Source organism: Panthera pardus, unplaced genomic scaffold (genome assembly GCF_024362965.1).
Source record: "Panthera pardus isolate Hobbes unplaced genomic scaffold, ASM2436296v1 HiC_scaffold_24, whole genome shotgun sequence".
Classification (NCBI taxonomy): domain Eukaryota; kingdom Metazoa; phylum Chordata; class Mammalia; order Carnivora; family Felidae; genus Panthera; species Panthera pardus.
The window spans coordinates 92,688,363-92,705,505 of NW_026526810.1; the positions used below are offsets into that span (position 1 = coordinate 92,688,363).

Sequence of the window (17,143 nt, forward strand, 5' to 3'; positions counted from 1 at the left end):
TCCATTTGTCAAATGGTACAGCTATTTGTGCATTTCAGCATATGTATATTTTTACCTCAAAAAGCTGTAGAACAATAATAATTGAGTGAGGAGTTGGTAGAGGTAAAAATGGTGCAGGAACAGGAGGATATTGGTGATTGTTAAAATTGTGTGATGGGTACATGGGAGTTCTATTTCATTTACTTTTATTGATGTTTGAAATTTTTAATAATGAAAGTTTTAAAACATGTTTGTAAAATATAAAAAGTCGGGGTGCCTGGGTGGCTCAGTCGGTTAAGCATTCTGACTTCAGCTCAGGTTATGATCTCTCAGTTTGTGGGTTTGAGCCCGTGTCCGGCTCTGTGCTGACAGATCAGAGCCTGGAGCCTACTTCGGATTCTGTGTCTCCTTCTCTCTCTGCCCTCCTGCACTCGCTCTCTGTCTCTCTCTCTCAAAAATAAATAAACGTTAAAAAAAACGTTTTTTTTTAATATAAAAAGTTAATTGGATGGGTGGATCATGGATTGTTCTTGCTGCTGTACTTGGGTAATATTCGATTATCCATATTAATGGAGCAGAACAACAGTGGCTTAAGATCACAAGCGTTTGGAACCATTTATTAGCTGTGTGCCTTTGAGAAAATTCCTTGATTTCTCCATAGCCCAAGTCCCTTTGTGAGGCTTCAAGGAGATGAAATATGTGTAAAGTATTTTGCCAAGTTCTTGCACAATAAATGTTGGTTACTATTACTAGAGGAAGGAAAATGTGGCAGAGATCACTCTAACAAAATTTATTCTTATTTAATTTGTTTTCTATTTAATTTGAATGGGACTGTGCCTGCTATTTGGGGAATCAACACAATGAAGTCAGGCTGGGGAAGGTGTGTCTGAGAAGAAATTACAAAAGGGTTCTTGCCCTTGCAGTGAACTCTTCTGCTTCAGGTTTAAAAAACTTTATCTCCATGAGACCCACTACAAATCCCTAACATAAAACTGAAAGAACAATAACACAGATGATCCTGAAATCTTGTTTTCTTGTTTGTTTGTTTTTTGAATTTGTATTCTTTGTTTCTTTTGAGGACACCTGTCTCTGGGATGTTTTGCTTGGGCTAGTATTTAAATTGGCTCCGTTTTCTACTTCAAAACAGCTAGTGGTAGGGAGAGAAGTCTAAGTTTTTTGGACCTAAAAATAGCAAAATAAATAATCCCCAGCTGGCTAATACAAAAAGCAAGCATATAACCATATTCAATCTCAGGCCTGAGGTACGTAAGTTTCCCTCTGAGTTTCTTCCCTTAGCAACTTTCACCTCCATGTTTTCACATTGCTAAAGGCTAATCCTTTTCTGTGTAGCTGGAATTCTCTCCCTCATTCATTAGAGGAATATTTCATAGGCCCTGGGAGGTAAGACTGAGCACTGCCCTTGTAGTTCTAGGGCTGGGAGATACTTGGAAAATAATAAGTAGCTTGTGGGGACCCAGGGACCTCCCCTGGAGGTCATGAGTATGGGCCTTGTCTGATGGGAAGGGCTCCACTGGTCTCTCTTTCTTGCTTTAAATAGTGTTGGTTATAGTGTTTGCTTGTTGGTGTCATTTTTCTTTAGAGGACCTAAATGGAATTCGCCAGAAGGAGCTGGCTTTAAAGACTTAGTTGTGGTGAGAATGTTTCCAAATCCCTTACGGAAGTTTCTCTGAGCACCGCAATATATTTTGTTTCAGAAAAGCAGATTTAGGCACATCTGCTCAGGGTCGAAGTTCTCCGCACACCCCTCACCGTGTTGCCGAGATTCCCACGCTTCAGCAGTCTTGCCGGATGGGGGTGACTTCTCTCCTTCCCTTCAGACCTCCCCTGAGGACGTGCTCACGTGCTCATGTCTGTTTCTGGCCCTCCCCGTTCCTCATCCCCAAATGTAAGGAGCATCTTTTAAAATGGAAATTGGCCTTCCCATGGGTGTTCCATGACATCTTGTTCTTGGAAGCTTCAATATGTTAAACTCCTTTATCTTATACTTTTGTAAAACTTTTTTTGTTGCTTTCTCATCTTTGTTCCTCCACTGCTTTTCAATAATATAAGAATTGATGCTAATTAAAGTTATAGCTGACCCTTCACACTTCTGTCTTTCCTCTAGATGATTTTCAGTAGCTTGCTTGTCTCCGTCACATTCTGGCTTCCCTGTCTGTACTTTTGAAACGGTTGGCTTAATTTAGCTTCACTTGAATAATTCAAACACATACTAAATTACTTCACAGGATCTGTCTGTTTAAGTATTTTAATCAGTTGCTTTTTCTAAAAAAAAAAAAAAAAATCACTCTTTGAGGGACAAAATATTCAGGGATTAAATATTTTAAAAAAGTTTAGCGATTAAGTATTTTCACACATATTTATTGAGCACCTACTGCTTCCTCATGTTAGGATTGGCATTTTCTCACTGCCCTTCCAACCCTCCTGCCTTCTTGCCCTCCCCCTGTACTTCTTTCCACATCCTTCAAGCCCCATCCGCTGTGGTCCCCGTCAGGCAGTTTTCTGGGGCTGCTCTGGCCCCCAGCGTTCTGTGACCCGTGAGCACTTATCACCTCCATTGCTCCCTTGGCAGTTAGTCATAAATGGCCATGTGGCACATACCAGACTTCTCATGTAAATGTGCCATCTTGCATGATTATCAGAGTCTTTTCATCTCTGGGTCCTTAATATACGATTCTTCTTCTGAGTGCTCAAGATATTAGATTTATTAAACAGGTAATAGCTCCTTGCCTTCTACTTCTCCATCTTCAGCTTTGGCAACGCACTTTGTTTTTCACCTCTCCAGAAACGTGTCTTCCTTTTTCTCAAAAGAATAGCCAACCATGAATCAGCTTTACCTGCCTCACTGAGGAGCACATCTGAATGTGCAGATCTCAGAACAAAATGAACTGACTGGCCTCCCGGGATTTTTGACCTCTTACTTAGAGACAGAACTCAATGAATTATGTGCCAAACAGTTATTATACACATCTCTCCCTCCCACCCCCTTTTAAAAATAGTTGCCTAACAGATTGCAAAAGACTATGCCCTGGGCTTTTATGGAGCACAGCTCTTAGCATAATTTCTTAGAATATAAATCAAGGGCAAGGTTTATAATCAAATCTCGTAGGTTTAGAAGTCATTTTTTGTTTAGAGATCAACATGGTTTGATCTCAAGCAGTTCTTGGGACTAGAGGAAACAATGTTAATTCATGTTGTTTGCCTTAAAAAAAAAAAAAAGCAAACAAAACTAGAAGATCTTCATTCCACAGATTTGTCTTGACCAGTGACAATTAAAGAAAACATCTGTCCAGTTCCCTCTTTAAAGATCTTCATAGGAGGAATTCTGGGCATGTGTCGAGTCAAGTTGACACTGTAGACCTCCATCTACGGTACAGCAAGGTCTGGACAGGGCATCACACGGAACTCAGTTCCAGCTTCCCGCTAAGAGTAAGTAGAAAGTATTTGCTCTTCGTTATGTGGTTGCTTTCAACAAAATTTATGAGAAAGCAAAAGGAAGTTTCTAAGCTCCCACCAGATGCCAAATACTTGGAGCACTGAAATGAGACTAACGCCCAATCAAAAAAGAAAGATAACACATTTAGGACAAGACAGCAGGGCCTCTTTTGAGAATACCTGAAACTGAAGCTTTTGCAAAATTTATGTGAAGACATAGGCTGATTATAGAAAATTATTTCTTGAGTTGGAGATTTAGGAATAAAAGTCAAACCTGAGATGACCTCAAAACAGGCTGTTTGCTGTCTATTCTGTGCTCTTGTTAAGTGGGTTTCTTTCCTGTTGAGGCTATTTTTGAAGAGCTAGCTTCCTTTTCCCCATCTTTGCTACAGATCAACTGGTCCTGTCCACCCCAGAACAAATGGTGGCTTTTCAAAATGTCCCCTTGTAGGAAAACATATATGTAGGTCTCGCTTAGTCCGTGATACCAAATGCCTTTCCCTTTCTCACTGAAGCTGCCCTGAAATAGCTTTCCTGATTTTTTCAGAAAAGCCTTCTGACCGTTTTACCTACCTGTAATCACTCCTTATCTGGTACTTTCTGTATGAACGAGGGGCATTTTCAAAACAAACAAATCAAAATAGACTCCAGGCATTTTCGAGATTGTTCTGCTCTGTAGCAATGGTTCTTATCTACATTTCCCATCCCGTTGACTTCATGTTCATACATTTATAAGGCACTCTCAAATCATGAAAGCCTAATTTCTGGAGAATCAACATCTCATTCAGAATTCCTCTCTCATAGAGTCAGCCTCTATAGAAGCGCTTTCTCAAGTACAGGGACTTCTTCTATACTAATCCAGGCAGTGAGAGAAGGTATCCGTAAGTTCCTTGGCTCCTCTGCTATGACCCAGATGGTTTAATACGATTTGGGTTGACATCTTCACAACTGCTTATGAGTAATGACACTGTCATGCCTATACTGACCAGAGCCTTGAGCTTAAAGTTGATTATCTAGTTGAGCTGATAGATCTGTTCTTCTCTTCTTACCCAGGCCCTCTTGTGACTAACCCCGCACATTTACAGAATAATGGTGTGGCCTGTGAGCATGAAACAGAGCAAAGCCAGCTGGACCACAAGGGGACTGAACCTCTGACCCTGGGCTCATTAGCTCCATTCTTAAACTAGGGCAGCCAAATAGCCAATTAGCGATTCACTTGGCAGCAGGGGCCAGACTCATGTGCTGATCTAGTCCAGACGCAGGAAAGTACACCAAAAGCAGTGGCAGCTTTTCAGTGGTTAAGAGCAAGACCCCCGTATTCCCATTAGGTCACAGTGATTTTTCGTGTCACGCTGAACTTTAGAACCCACCAACAATCTATCTTTTAAAAATGCAGCTTTTACTCTCCAATACAAGAGGAAAATATTTGCCACTTCCTTTTGTGTGTGTGTGTGTGTGTGTTTCAGTAATCTTGCACATTTTTTCAACTTAAATCATACTGTGTGTTCTGCAGCGAAACTTTTGGTTCAGCACTGGGTTGAGATTCATCCACGTTGTTTGTGTATTGGAACTTATTCACTGCTATTTTGATTCCATTTTACAGCTGTCTTAGAATTTATTCTACTCTGATGGACATTTGGTTGTTTCTAGGGTTTTGTTATCATAAGTAGTTCTGCTATGCACTAATTCCTGTGCGTGTCTCCTGATATGTACACGCAAGACTTTCTCTCCAGGGTATGTACATACCTAGGATGGGATTGCAAGGTCATAGGATATACGTTTAATTTTATCAGATGATGTCAAAGTATTTCTGAAGTGTTTGGTTCCGATTTATACTCAAATCAACAATAAGTATTCTAGTGGTTCCACGTCCCAGCCAATACCAACCATTGTCAGACTTTGAAAATTTTGCTAATCTGGTACATATGAAACTACATTTTAAATGTATTTAAAAGTTGTATTTTTCTCCCATTTTCTAGAATACTAGTGAAATTGAGCAGTTTTTGTAGACTTGGCATTCAGTTTTCCTCTTTCAAGAAGTACCCATTCCAGTGTTTTGTCCGTTTTTCTTTTGGCTTCATCACTGAGCAGCCGTGTGTATTTCTGTTTTAGATGGTAACCCTCTGTCCATGATGTGTTACAAATACCTTCTCCCAATTTGATTTGCCTTTTTACATTTTATATCTTTATAGTTCTCATTTTGATACAGTTAGCTTGTACTTCTTGGTGCCTTGTTCATACACAAACTCTTTTCTCAGTGTCACATAAGTATGCTCTCTACTGTCATCTTTTAAAAGTTTTACAGTTTTTCTTTGACATTTAAGTCTGCAATTCATTTGGAATGGATTTGGACACTCTGTACACGTATGAGGTAGTGCTCCAAATTCCTTTGTTTCATAGAGATAATCAGCAGCACCATTCATGGGGAAATCCTATTTCATGCTGATCTGCAAGACTGGCTCTCAGAAAGCCAGTTTCCATACGTGTGCAAGTTTGTTCCTAGAGTCTCTGTTTGCACTCTGGTTATTTCACTCACCCCGGAGCCAACACTACACTGCGAGTCCAGTGTGATGTGACCTCTTGCCATCCAGTGAGGTTTGTCCCCTCTTCGCCTGTTGGTTGTTAGGAGTGTTTTGGCTATTGGCCCTTTGCTCTTCTGGATTAGAAGAAATGTGTTTTCCGAATGTTCCTTCGAAGAGCTAACTGAATTTATAATTAGGCAAGGCAGACAGAAATAAGGTTTAAATGGTCTGCTCAGTAAACCTGAGAGTAAATGTGTTTACCTGAATTTTATTCTGGTCATAAAAATAAAATTCACAAAATTTAGATTTGACATGAGAATTTGTGCTCATAAAAAGTGTTTTCTTTATCATTCAGTATCTACAAACCATATTAATACAGGTATGTTAAACTTGTTTGGTTGGTTGTGCTGTTTTTATCATAAATTTAATTAACATTGGACTTGGACCACTTCCCTGAGCAGTAATACAGATAATGCCTGGCCAATGAAGCCACATGAGACTATAATTAGATTCCGTGAGATAATGGTCTCAAATTATTTTAAGTGCTTATATTTTTTAGCAATATGTAGGCCTGTGCCCAAATATCAAAAGGGAAACTCAACTAGGAGTTGAGCGGATGCGTACTGGTAACTGTTTAATAAAGGAATAGAGGATTTTCATGTACACATTCAGCCTGGGAAACTTTGTATTGTTTATTAAATAAAGCAGAGAAAGCCAGAGAAGAATCAGCACAGTGGGAAATAAGGTCACCAGATAAGGCTTTTTTTGCTACTCTGTTTCCTGTTCTGGGTGGCTCTGCAGTCCACTCTGAGAATTTCATTCCTTTTACTCAGATTGAAAATTTCCCATTTCCTGTCACTCTCTACCACCTCCCCCATTCTTGAGCTGCCAAACCGAAGCCGTTCAAAGAGATGAAGACGCAGTTAATTTGTTGAAGAGCCCGGGGCTTTCGGTAAACAACTTCTTCCTGGATATTACTGTGTAGAGATGACTGGACCTTTATCAGCAGATTAAGAATTGACCGAATTATTATCGTACCACGTCTCTTAGGTCTGTGCCCACACGGCACAGCTCGTCCTTGCCACTGCAGTGCCGGAGAGCCGCAAAAAGAGGGAATGGCTGCAATAGCTGCACAAACGTTTGGGGAGGTGGGTGTGACAGGATTTTTTTTTTTTTGGAACAAAGCAGAGCACGGATGGCAGTTAGCAGCGTTATCCGTGCAGGAAAGGCTTCAGTAAGGATTAGTGATGATGCTGTCACAAAGGGCTGAATTCAGAAAGCCCTGTTCTCTTAGGAATTCTCAAAGCAGTGAAGATGTTACCATGTTTTAAGTGATTATCTAAAACCAGCAGCAGACCTTGTCAAAAGTCTATAGGGTAGAAACGGTTATGAAAGGTATGGGATAGGACTGCGTCTTAGAGGATCAGAACCAATTTTGCGTTACAAAACCTAACATTTCACTGGGAAAGTACTATAATCAGTGTAGGTATAGTGTTGAGTACTTTAAACATTTGTCTTTAACTGTGTGTGGGATTTCTTCCAGATAAATTAAAGGTCAGAAACCCAGGTTGGTCTGATCCCATCACATCAGCAACTGGTAATGAATTAAAAGCACCTTAATAAGGCTTTTTTTTTTTTTTTTGAAGCGTGGTTGACACACGATGCTGTCTTAGCTTCAGGTGTACAACACGGTGACTTGGCAAGTCTATACATTATGCTGTGCTCACCACAGTGTAGCTGCTGTCACCATGCAGTGCTGTTTCGGTACCACCGACTGTGGTCCCTATGCCACACCCTTTATCCTCGTGTCTCACTGCATAACCGGAAGCCTGTCTCTCCTACTCTCCTTCACCCATTTTGCCCATCCCTCACCCGCCTCCCCTCTGGCAGCCATCAGTTTGTTCTCTGTATTTATGGGTCTGTTTCTGCTTGTTTATTCATTTCCTTTGTTTTTTAGAGTCCACATGTGAGTGAAATCATATGGTATTTGTCTTTCTCTGACTTCATTTAGCATTATACTCTGTAGGTCCGTCCATGCTGTCACAAAAGCCAAGATGTCATCCCTTTTTATGGCTCAGTGATACTCCTGTGTGTGTGTGTGTGTGTGTGTGTGTGTGTGTGTGTCTACTGCATGTTCTTCATCCATTCATCTATGGATGGACACTTCGGTTGCTTCCACAGCTTGGCTGTTGTAAGTAATGATGCAATAAACATAAAGGTCAAAATTGTTTTAGAATATTGTTTTTATTTTCTTTGGGTAAGTACCCAGTAGTGGGATTACTGGATCATATGGGATTTCTATTTTAAAATTTTGGAGGAACCTCCATATTGTTTTCCACAGCAGCTGCGCTAGTTTGCATTCCCACCAATAGTGTGCGAGAGTTCCTTTTTCTCCATATCCTCACCAACACTTGTTTCTTGTATTTTTGAATCTAGCCATTCTGACAGGTGTGAAGTGGTATCTCATTGTGGTTTTGATTTGTAAAGTCTTTTAACATAAAAAAAAGAACAAAAACTATGTTAAACATAAAAACGTACAATCTGCCACAAGGTTGCTTTTTTGTCTAAGAGCAGAACCGCCAAGAGACTTTCCTTCTACAAAGTTTGTGTCTCTAGTAATGTGTTAATTAATGACCATCCTTTCATAATGTGTGTGTGTGTGTGTGTGTGTGTATATATATATATATATATATATATATTCAAATCACCACATGTCCACTTTAAATACCTTACAGCTCTGTCAGCTTTACCTTGGTAAAGCTGAAAAAACTAAGTTCATGTCTCTAGGTCCCTGACCTTTTTAGTTCAAGGTTATGTAAAAAATAATCTGTACCAAGTTAAAATTACTGATTAACTACATCATCGGCAGGTCTCTAACTTGCTGATTTAGGAGAAATGGAGTTGGAAGAGAGCTTGGTAGTTCTCCTGTCCCCAGTGCCTTCATGTTTACATGAAACTAAGCCACACAGCAGAAACCTAAAACTGTGTCTCTGGAAACCCTGGCCACTGTTGTTTTCACGGACTGATGTCATTTCTGTAGTGGGACTACTACCAATGGAGTTCCTCAAGATTTGTGAAGTGTTTAACCCTACTGGGTAGGAAGGAAATCTGGGTCCCACTTCTAGCTCTGCCTTCACACTAATTAATTATAGCTGGGAGACTGTGAACAGGTCCCTTGGCCTCTCATCTAGAAAATGAGGATGGGTTGTGTGATTCTTTAGAAGAGACTTGTATATGGAAGTATTTAGCATGTCTCCTCACGTGTAACTGGTGTGCAAGAACTATGTTTGTTTCCTTCATACTGACTCATGCTGATGCTGTTAAGAATTCTAAGTTGTATTAATTCCTTGATTTCCAAAATAGCCATCATTATATTCAATGAACAAATATGTGTTAACTGATCCTAGGTAGAAACGATGAGGCTCAGACCCAGTCCTTAAGGGAGTAGCTTATTATTATGGGCAATAATAATGATGATTGCTCTTAAGTTCCAAAAAGGACCAAATTTAGTGGCTGTTCACGAGTAAGAAAATTTTTGGCTGCAAGGAAACTTAGAAGTGTTTATTGAAGAGAGAACCCTGGAGCTCTAAAATTTCTAAAACCCCAGAAAGATGGGATCTCAACAGGTGGGAGACTGGAAGAAAGTCTGTGGAACGTCATGGAGATGGGCGAGTGTAAAGTGTGTCCAGAGAACGTGGGCCACCCAATTTGGGATGAAGGCTGTTGGAAGATGAGAAAAATGCGGGCTGGGATACAGACCATAGGAGACCTCTTAGCACCTGCCTGGGGACTTTGGCTGTTATACTGTAATCAACCAAGGTCATCAGGGTAGCATGTAGCCAGTGCTGTGCTGGGACTGAATTAATGTCAAAATTGCCAGTATGGCAAGTGGGGCAAAACCGAGACAGAAAAATCAGCCATCAGGAGAGAGGCTATTCTCACTTGCACAGAGGCCTTAAGACTCTGAGGGACTTGAGTATGCCTTCGTCTAAATCTACTTCAGGGCTTTTACCAAGTGACTATACAAGTTGGTGACCTGTATTTAAGATGAGAAAAGGAGATACATTATTTAAATGTTGTTTTAATGGGAAGAAGCCCTTATATTTGGAACAAGGATTGTTATGACCTGGCCTTAGAGTACAAAGAAAAGCCATGGAGAAGGTGATAGGAGCTTTGCTTCTAGAGGCCATGGCATCCTGGCAGGCCCAGGACAAAGACCTGAATTCAGGTTCCATGATAGCAGTGACAAAAGATTGCCTGAGGGAAAAACCAACCAGACTTGGCCTGATTAAATGCAACAGATAAAGGGAAAAAGTCCAGGACTGAAGTTTTGCACCTGAATGATATAATTAGCATTAACACCAGGGAGCAGATTCATACATGTGAGTTGTGGTCTTTTAGACCAGGAGTTATTTTGCCGTTTAAAACAAATTCTGCCCGAGGCAACAATGTCTGTTCATTTGTCATATTTCTGTTTATACAATCTAATATTTAAATATTATGTGGTTCATTTTTAAGTAGTAGAACAAAAAATGGGGTGGAAGAATCTATCCTAGAGATTAAGTATCAACTATCTGGTGATACTCTGGATACCAGCAAGTTGTTCTCCTAACACAAGATGTAGGCAAAGTTCTTCCCAAAGGCAAGAGTTCATTTCTACGGTTAATGCTATGGAAACAGTAAAAACACAAAGTACAAAAAGAAACATAAATAAAAGATTTTGCTTTTATTTAAAATAAAATGCATTTATACAGTCTTTAAACCATGGATTATTGGACAATACTGGTAATCCACCCCTCCCAGCCCCCTCTTGGGTTATGTGACCTAGGAATTTTGACTATAGCACCAATGCCGACTGTAACAGCGCAAAAGACAAGAACATGGCCAGTCCAGGCATTAGAGTTAAGGACATTGTGGCAAATCATGACTATAATGAAGTCATTCTTAATTTAGCAGATATGAAAACTGCACATTAATTATATTTTTAAAAGCATTTAATTAATGCAAAGATGCTACATCTAAGACATTTGCTAGTTGTGAGTTTTTTTAAAAAACTGTACAATTTATAAAATTTGTGTTTGTACATTAGTTACACAAAATGCATACTTCATAGACCTTTACTTCATATTGTAATGCAAAAGTTGCATTATTTTAGGCAGACAGTGAATATGCTGGTGAATACTAAAAGTGTTGTAATACAACAGGGTGTGAAAGTCAAAACACAAGACAATATACATACATGCTTATTCAAGGACAAAAACAAACCAAGCATAAGGGACCGATAGCATTTTCCTTCAAGGTCAAACAATAACATTATTGAATATCAGGCATCTTCCACAGGCCTGATTTATTTGGGGATGGGAGTGAGGGATGGGGAATCAATAGCTACCAGAAAGTAGGCATTTTTAAAACACATGATCAAATTAAACATACATTAAAACACATGCATTAAACATGATAAATAGACTTCATATAGTTTAAGCCCTGGATAGCTTTAAAGTAGATGGCTTGAGTTTCTTAGTTTGGCTAGCTTAAATCAGTGATGTTTTGTTCCTGACTTGCCCACTACTTTCCTTTTCAATTCCTGGCCCTAAGGAATGTGTGCCATATTCATGTCCATATATTGTATCATGATAGCAGATTAATAGTCGTGCTTGTTAGTGCACATATTAACTGGTCTGGTAAGGCAAAAAAGTTTTCATGATAAAATGATAAATTTCAAGCTTACTTTATTAAGCAGCATATAACAAACAACAGCTTTCAAAGTTAAATATTGTTATGGCCATGGAGTTTCATTACACAACATTTCTATTCACACCCAGCCACTGGTAAGTTTGTAGAACATCTCTTCATCTAAACTCTCATTTTGGTCTTTCGCACGCGTTGAGAGAAATATGTAGCCACCAATGAATTCGTGAACCACTTTGCAATCTACTTCGGTACATATGAAGGACAATCGTACTTCATCTGCAAACTCTACCGTGACCTGGAACAAAGACAAAGAACTGTCAGTCTCGGTAAAACTCCACATGGTTAGGCACAAGTGACGCTACTGTGCTATTTAATGTCTGCCCTATCACAAGACTATTTGTCGACCCTCAATTTTTTTTTAATCCTAAACTAATAATGCCTTCAGTTCCAAAAGAATACAAGTTGACTAGCCCCTCCCCGACTCCTTTTTAGTTTTCATGTTCTGAAAAGGAAGACTGAATGCAAAGGGTTTAGGTCATTATGTTCCCAAATGGTCTCTGGTGATTCAATTAATGAGAATGTCTCTCTTCAAGGCCTGAGAGAAAACCTACTTCCTGCATTTAATTTAATATTTGCTTCAGATACTTAACCTTTAGGTATCATGTCTGAATACAGTAACAACCCCTCTTATCCATGGGGAATATATTTCAGGACCCTAAGTGGATGCCTGAAACCATGGATAGTACTGAACCCTACATACACTATGCTTTTCTTTCCTTTACAGATATACCTATGATAAAGTTTAATTTGTAAGTTAGATACTGTAAGAGATTAACAATAACAGAATTATAACAATATACTATAACCAAGTTATGGGAACATGGTCTCTCTCTCAACATACCTTATTGTACTGTACTCACCCCTGTGATAATGAGAAATGACAAAATGCCTATATGACGCGAGGAAGGTAAATGACATAGGTGCTGTGACATAGTGTTAGGCTCCTACAATATATCAGGAGGAGGATGGGTTATCTGCTTCTGGATCAAGGTTAACCACAGAAAAGTAACCTATTATTCGATGCAGTAATAGGAAGTGCTACAATAAACCCAATGTCCCTAAAACACACAGTTTATCAGTAAAAGATTGTTTAAATGATACTTATGTACTTCAAGTCTGGGGGCAGCATGATATACAGTAGTAGCTGTGCCAGGTTTTAGAGCCCCTGAGCATCTGACTTTGGATCCTGATTCTGTGACTAAGTGTGTGGTCATAGCAATCATGGCCCACAGGCCTCTACATGTGAGTGTCCTCATTTGTAAAGTAGGGACAATCCAACTATCCCGCACAAGGCTGTGGTGAGATTTAGAAATAGGGGACAAATACAAAAACATCTAGCATCATGACTGGCACAGAGTAGGCATTCAATAAACAGCAGCTGCTACTAGGAGTGAAAGGGATTTAGCATTACAGGAAAACAATCTTCTAAGCAGATCATTATATTCTTAGAGTTCTAATAACTGGGCTAGTTATGAACTAGGCAAGTTTAAGTGGGAAATGAATAACCAACCATGTTTTATACTTTACTTTAAGAGGTAATGGTACAATCTATAGAATTTGTAAGTCTTTTAATTCTTAAGTTTTAGAAGGGCTATATATATATTTAAAAATTTTCTTTCTTGAAGTTTATTCATTTTTGAGAGCAAGGGGCAGAGAGAGAAGGGGTCACAGAATCTGAAGCAGGCTCCAGGCTCTGAGCTGTCAGCACAGAGCCCAACGTGGGGCTTGAACTGGTGAACTGTGAGATCATGACCTAAGCCGAAGTCGGACACTTAACCGACTAAGCCACCCAGGTGCCCCAGAAGGGCTATATATTAATTCAAGTAACATTGTTATAGCTTACTATTTATTTTATTTTATTTTATTTTATTTTATTTTATTTTATTTATTTATTTATTGAGTGAGTGAGTGTGCGCATGAGCAGGGTAGGGGCAGGAAGGGAGAGAGTGAATCCCAAGCAGACTGTGTGCTAACACTGCACAGCCCAATGCAGGACCTTCGTCTCACAAACCTTGAGATCATGACCTGGGCCAAAACCATGAGTCGGATGCTTTAACTGACTGAACCACCCAGGTGCCCACCCCTAGCTTACCATTTTTATTTCCCAGTTCACATTCCACTGTTTCATGTTACTGAAACGCCATGTTTTGATTGCATCTCCTGTGCTGGCATCCATCCTAATCAGTCTGTTATATGCAATTCCAATAAGTTCTTCTTTTTTTCCTCCTTGGAACCTATAGTATTAAAACATAATAAATGTTTAAAAACACGTTGGGGGTGGGAGGAATGTTGCTCTGTTTTTCTTTTTTTTTTTTAATAGAGGGTGCAAGTGAAGCGAGGGGCAGAAAAAGAGAAGTGGGGCTCACCCGATGCAGGACTCAAACTCACAAACTGTGAGATCATGACCCGAGTCAAAGTTGAATGCTTAACCAACTGAGTCCCTGTTTTTAAGATGTGCTCTTTAACTCTCAAAAAAGTGATATTCTTATATAAGTAAAAATAGAAATGCTATCATTTTGAGTTTTTTGGGGGGAGAGAGAGAATGCACAAGTGGGGGCAAGGGGCAGAGGGAGAGAAAATCTTAAGCAGGCTTCATGCTGAGCGTGGAGCCCGATGCCGGGCTCGATCCCATAATCCTGGGACCATGACCTGAGCCGAAATTAAGAGCTAGACACTCAACTGACTGAGCCACCCAGGCAGCCCAATCATTTTGAATTTTTAAAGTAAAAATTACAAGAATAGAAAATACATTTCAATATTCTTTACTGTAAAATTGCTTAATGGATCTCAGCAGGTACTTTAAATGTTTAATTGAAATAGATTAAGTAAAAACATACACATTAAGATTTATACATAGATGTTTAGTAGCAGAACCACTGACCTTGCAATAAAGTGTGTGATGCCAAATTCTGGTAATGACTGCCATGCTTGAATAAATCTCATCTTGGCTTCAATTAGACTCATCTGAGCTACATTCTGGTGGGCCTCCAAGATTCTTGCTGTTATCTAAACATGATTAAACATCACCTTTACCATCAGACAATATTCTTTCATTGCAGGAGCAAAACAAAAGTAACCAACTGTGCCCCACCCCACAATTACCTCTAAGAGTTGGAATTAGGAAATTTCTGAAGCCACATTTAGGAATTTTAGTTAAATAATGACTCTTCAAAATAAACCTTGATGTATTTCTTTTTGATTTCAGTTTCCATATATCCAGAAACAAAAAGTACTTTCAGGAGTAATAACTGCCACTCCCAAAACATATTCCAAGGAGACACACATATTTTGCTTTTATAAAACGATATGTTCTAATCCTGTACATGACAGGTTTTAAATTTAGCACCAAAACACAATATCAGAATGAGTACCTGCAATATAAATTCGTAGTGGACTATTTATTAGCACCTTTAATACTTGAAACCACCATAAAGATTTTTTTTAATTTCTAAAGGTATCATTAGGAAAGTTAACTTTTAAATTATACTCACATTGGGATGACTACTCCCAGAGTGGAAATCCATGAAGGCGATGGAGTGGGGGGGGGGGTGGGGGGGGGGGAACTGTAGCTAGGGCTTTAAATATTTTATGTATTTATTTTCTTTCCTTTTCTTTTTTAAATATGGAGAACTTACCAAATCTCTTATATAGCCTGGCTGTAGATGGCAATGCGAGGAAAGAAAAAGGAAGCAGAAAGAAAAAAAAAGGCAATCAGAAAAAATGGCAATGAAGCAAAGAAAAAGTTGCGGTAACCTGCAAACCAAAATTCCAGCCAAAAACCATGCAAAAAAAATTACTTCAGGTAGAAACCAAGCAAAGTAAATGCAAGCATGAAAATGAAAACGAGAAAGCAGCGATTACTTTCCACTTTGAATACTGAGAAACACTTCCATATTATTTCAGATTGTTAAGTGTTACTAAAATTATGGGTAGAAATTTGTAGGGAAAAAAATAAAAAAGAGCAAATACCCTTTCCCTGCTCATTTACCAGTTCTTACTGGTTAGGGCAGAGCTAATGATTTTAGTAGGAGATCAAAATTAACATTCAAAAACCTTTAATGTTTTCAGATTGAGTCAGATAATATGACCCATGCACCACTTTTCAGAAATAAGTTGAAGGCATAAAATAAGTGCAGTGACCATACTGTTTCTTTATTTACACAAGAAAAGCAACCCCCCTCAATTACCATCTGTTTTTTGCATCCTTTTTCCTGGAAGGGAAAATGAAGAGATGCTATATACTACACTAGAAATGGTGGCTATACACACAGTCGTCTATTTCCATTTGTATTAACATGGATAAAATACCCAACAACTCTTTTCTTTAAAATGTAAAAATGCAGTTTGGGAGTCACAGTCATATGAAGATATATATATATATGTATATATATATATATATATATATACACACACACACACACACACATATATATATATATACACACACACACACATATATATATATATATATATATATATATATACACACACATATATATATATATAGCAAGTTTAAATAATATACAGTTTTAGGGATTTAAAGTAGATTAAATATAACAAATTCTCTGTATTGGTGGGCCCAAAGGAAAATCTTATGCCCTGATAGGAATAAAGGACCCCATGGCCTGGACCTCATCCTACTGGACTCCTGAACACCACTGTACTATATAGTTTAACTATTAAGCCCTATGTCCAACGACGAGTACAGCATGTGACACACAATAAGCAACTAAACTTCTGCCAATCAGCACTTTCTAGGTGTCAGGGCAATACATGGTCTCTACCTTCTGGGAACAACCCATAAATTTAGTCAGGGAAAGAAGGATTACAAAAGAATATGTGTTTGATAAAATGCCAACGTGGAAGACAAGGCTGGAAGAATCCTTAACCACGGACCACACATACTGCCACCCCACCAGTTGAAGACAAATAGTCACTGTTTCTGTCCCCCAGAGAATTTTCACTTGACAATGTAGTTGAGAAATCAGGGTTGGAAAACTATATTTTAAAAGTGAAAACAATCATTTGAGAGGCTTCTGAGAAAACAATTCAGTACCCATCTCTGACACCTAAGCCAACATTTGGCAGTCTTCACAGTTAGACTTGAAGATCTTTTTTTCCTGGTACCTCACAGTGAAAGAAGCTTGCTAAGATTTGAAACTGTTCCTTGCCTTTGAAGGCAAATGAATCCACTTTCAGAAACAAGGATTTTTTTTTACAAGTAATTTTTAAATGAAATAACGAAGAATAAAAAAATAAAATTAGTACTTGATTCACTTTCCCTTTTTAACTTACAATCTACATTCCACAAATCTCCCCAGGGCAGCATTTCCTCCATTCCTCACTACTCCCACATTGTAGGGACTGTGGGATAAACAATTTCCATGTAGCTTACACAACCTCTGAAACTTAAAGACAAATACTTGGTAATTAACCTT

At 38.8% G+C, this 17,143-nt stretch overlaps 1 protein-coding gene across 6 annotated transcripts in view; it reads right to left on the bottom strand.

Annotated features, from left to right (window-relative positions):
* Positions 1-10,665: 10,665 nt before the first annotated feature.
* FERMT2 (FERM domain containing kindlin 2) overlaps positions 10,666-17,143 on the bottom strand; it is an 84,358-nt gene continuing 77,880 nt past the window's right edge. For 2 of the 6 annotated variants that reach the window (XM_053889422.1, XM_053889424.1), the window contains 5 exons: positions 15,893-15,916; positions 15,341-15,361; positions 14,587-14,711; positions 13,798-13,939; positions 10,666-11,940 (listed from right to left, as the gene is read on the bottom strand). In XM_053889422.1, the coding sequence (XP_053745397.1) occupies positions 11,767-11,940; positions 13,798-13,939; positions 14,587-14,711; positions 15,341-15,361; positions 15,893-15,916 (486 nt within the window). In that variant the 3' untranslated portion in view covers positions 10,666-11,766. The remainder of the gene's footprint in view (positions 11,941-13,797; positions 13,940-14,586; positions 14,712-15,340; positions 15,362-15,892; positions 15,917-17,143) is intronic. The other 4 variants (XM_053889423.1, XM_053889426.1, XM_053889425.1 and 1 more) reach the window with 2 other exon arrangements.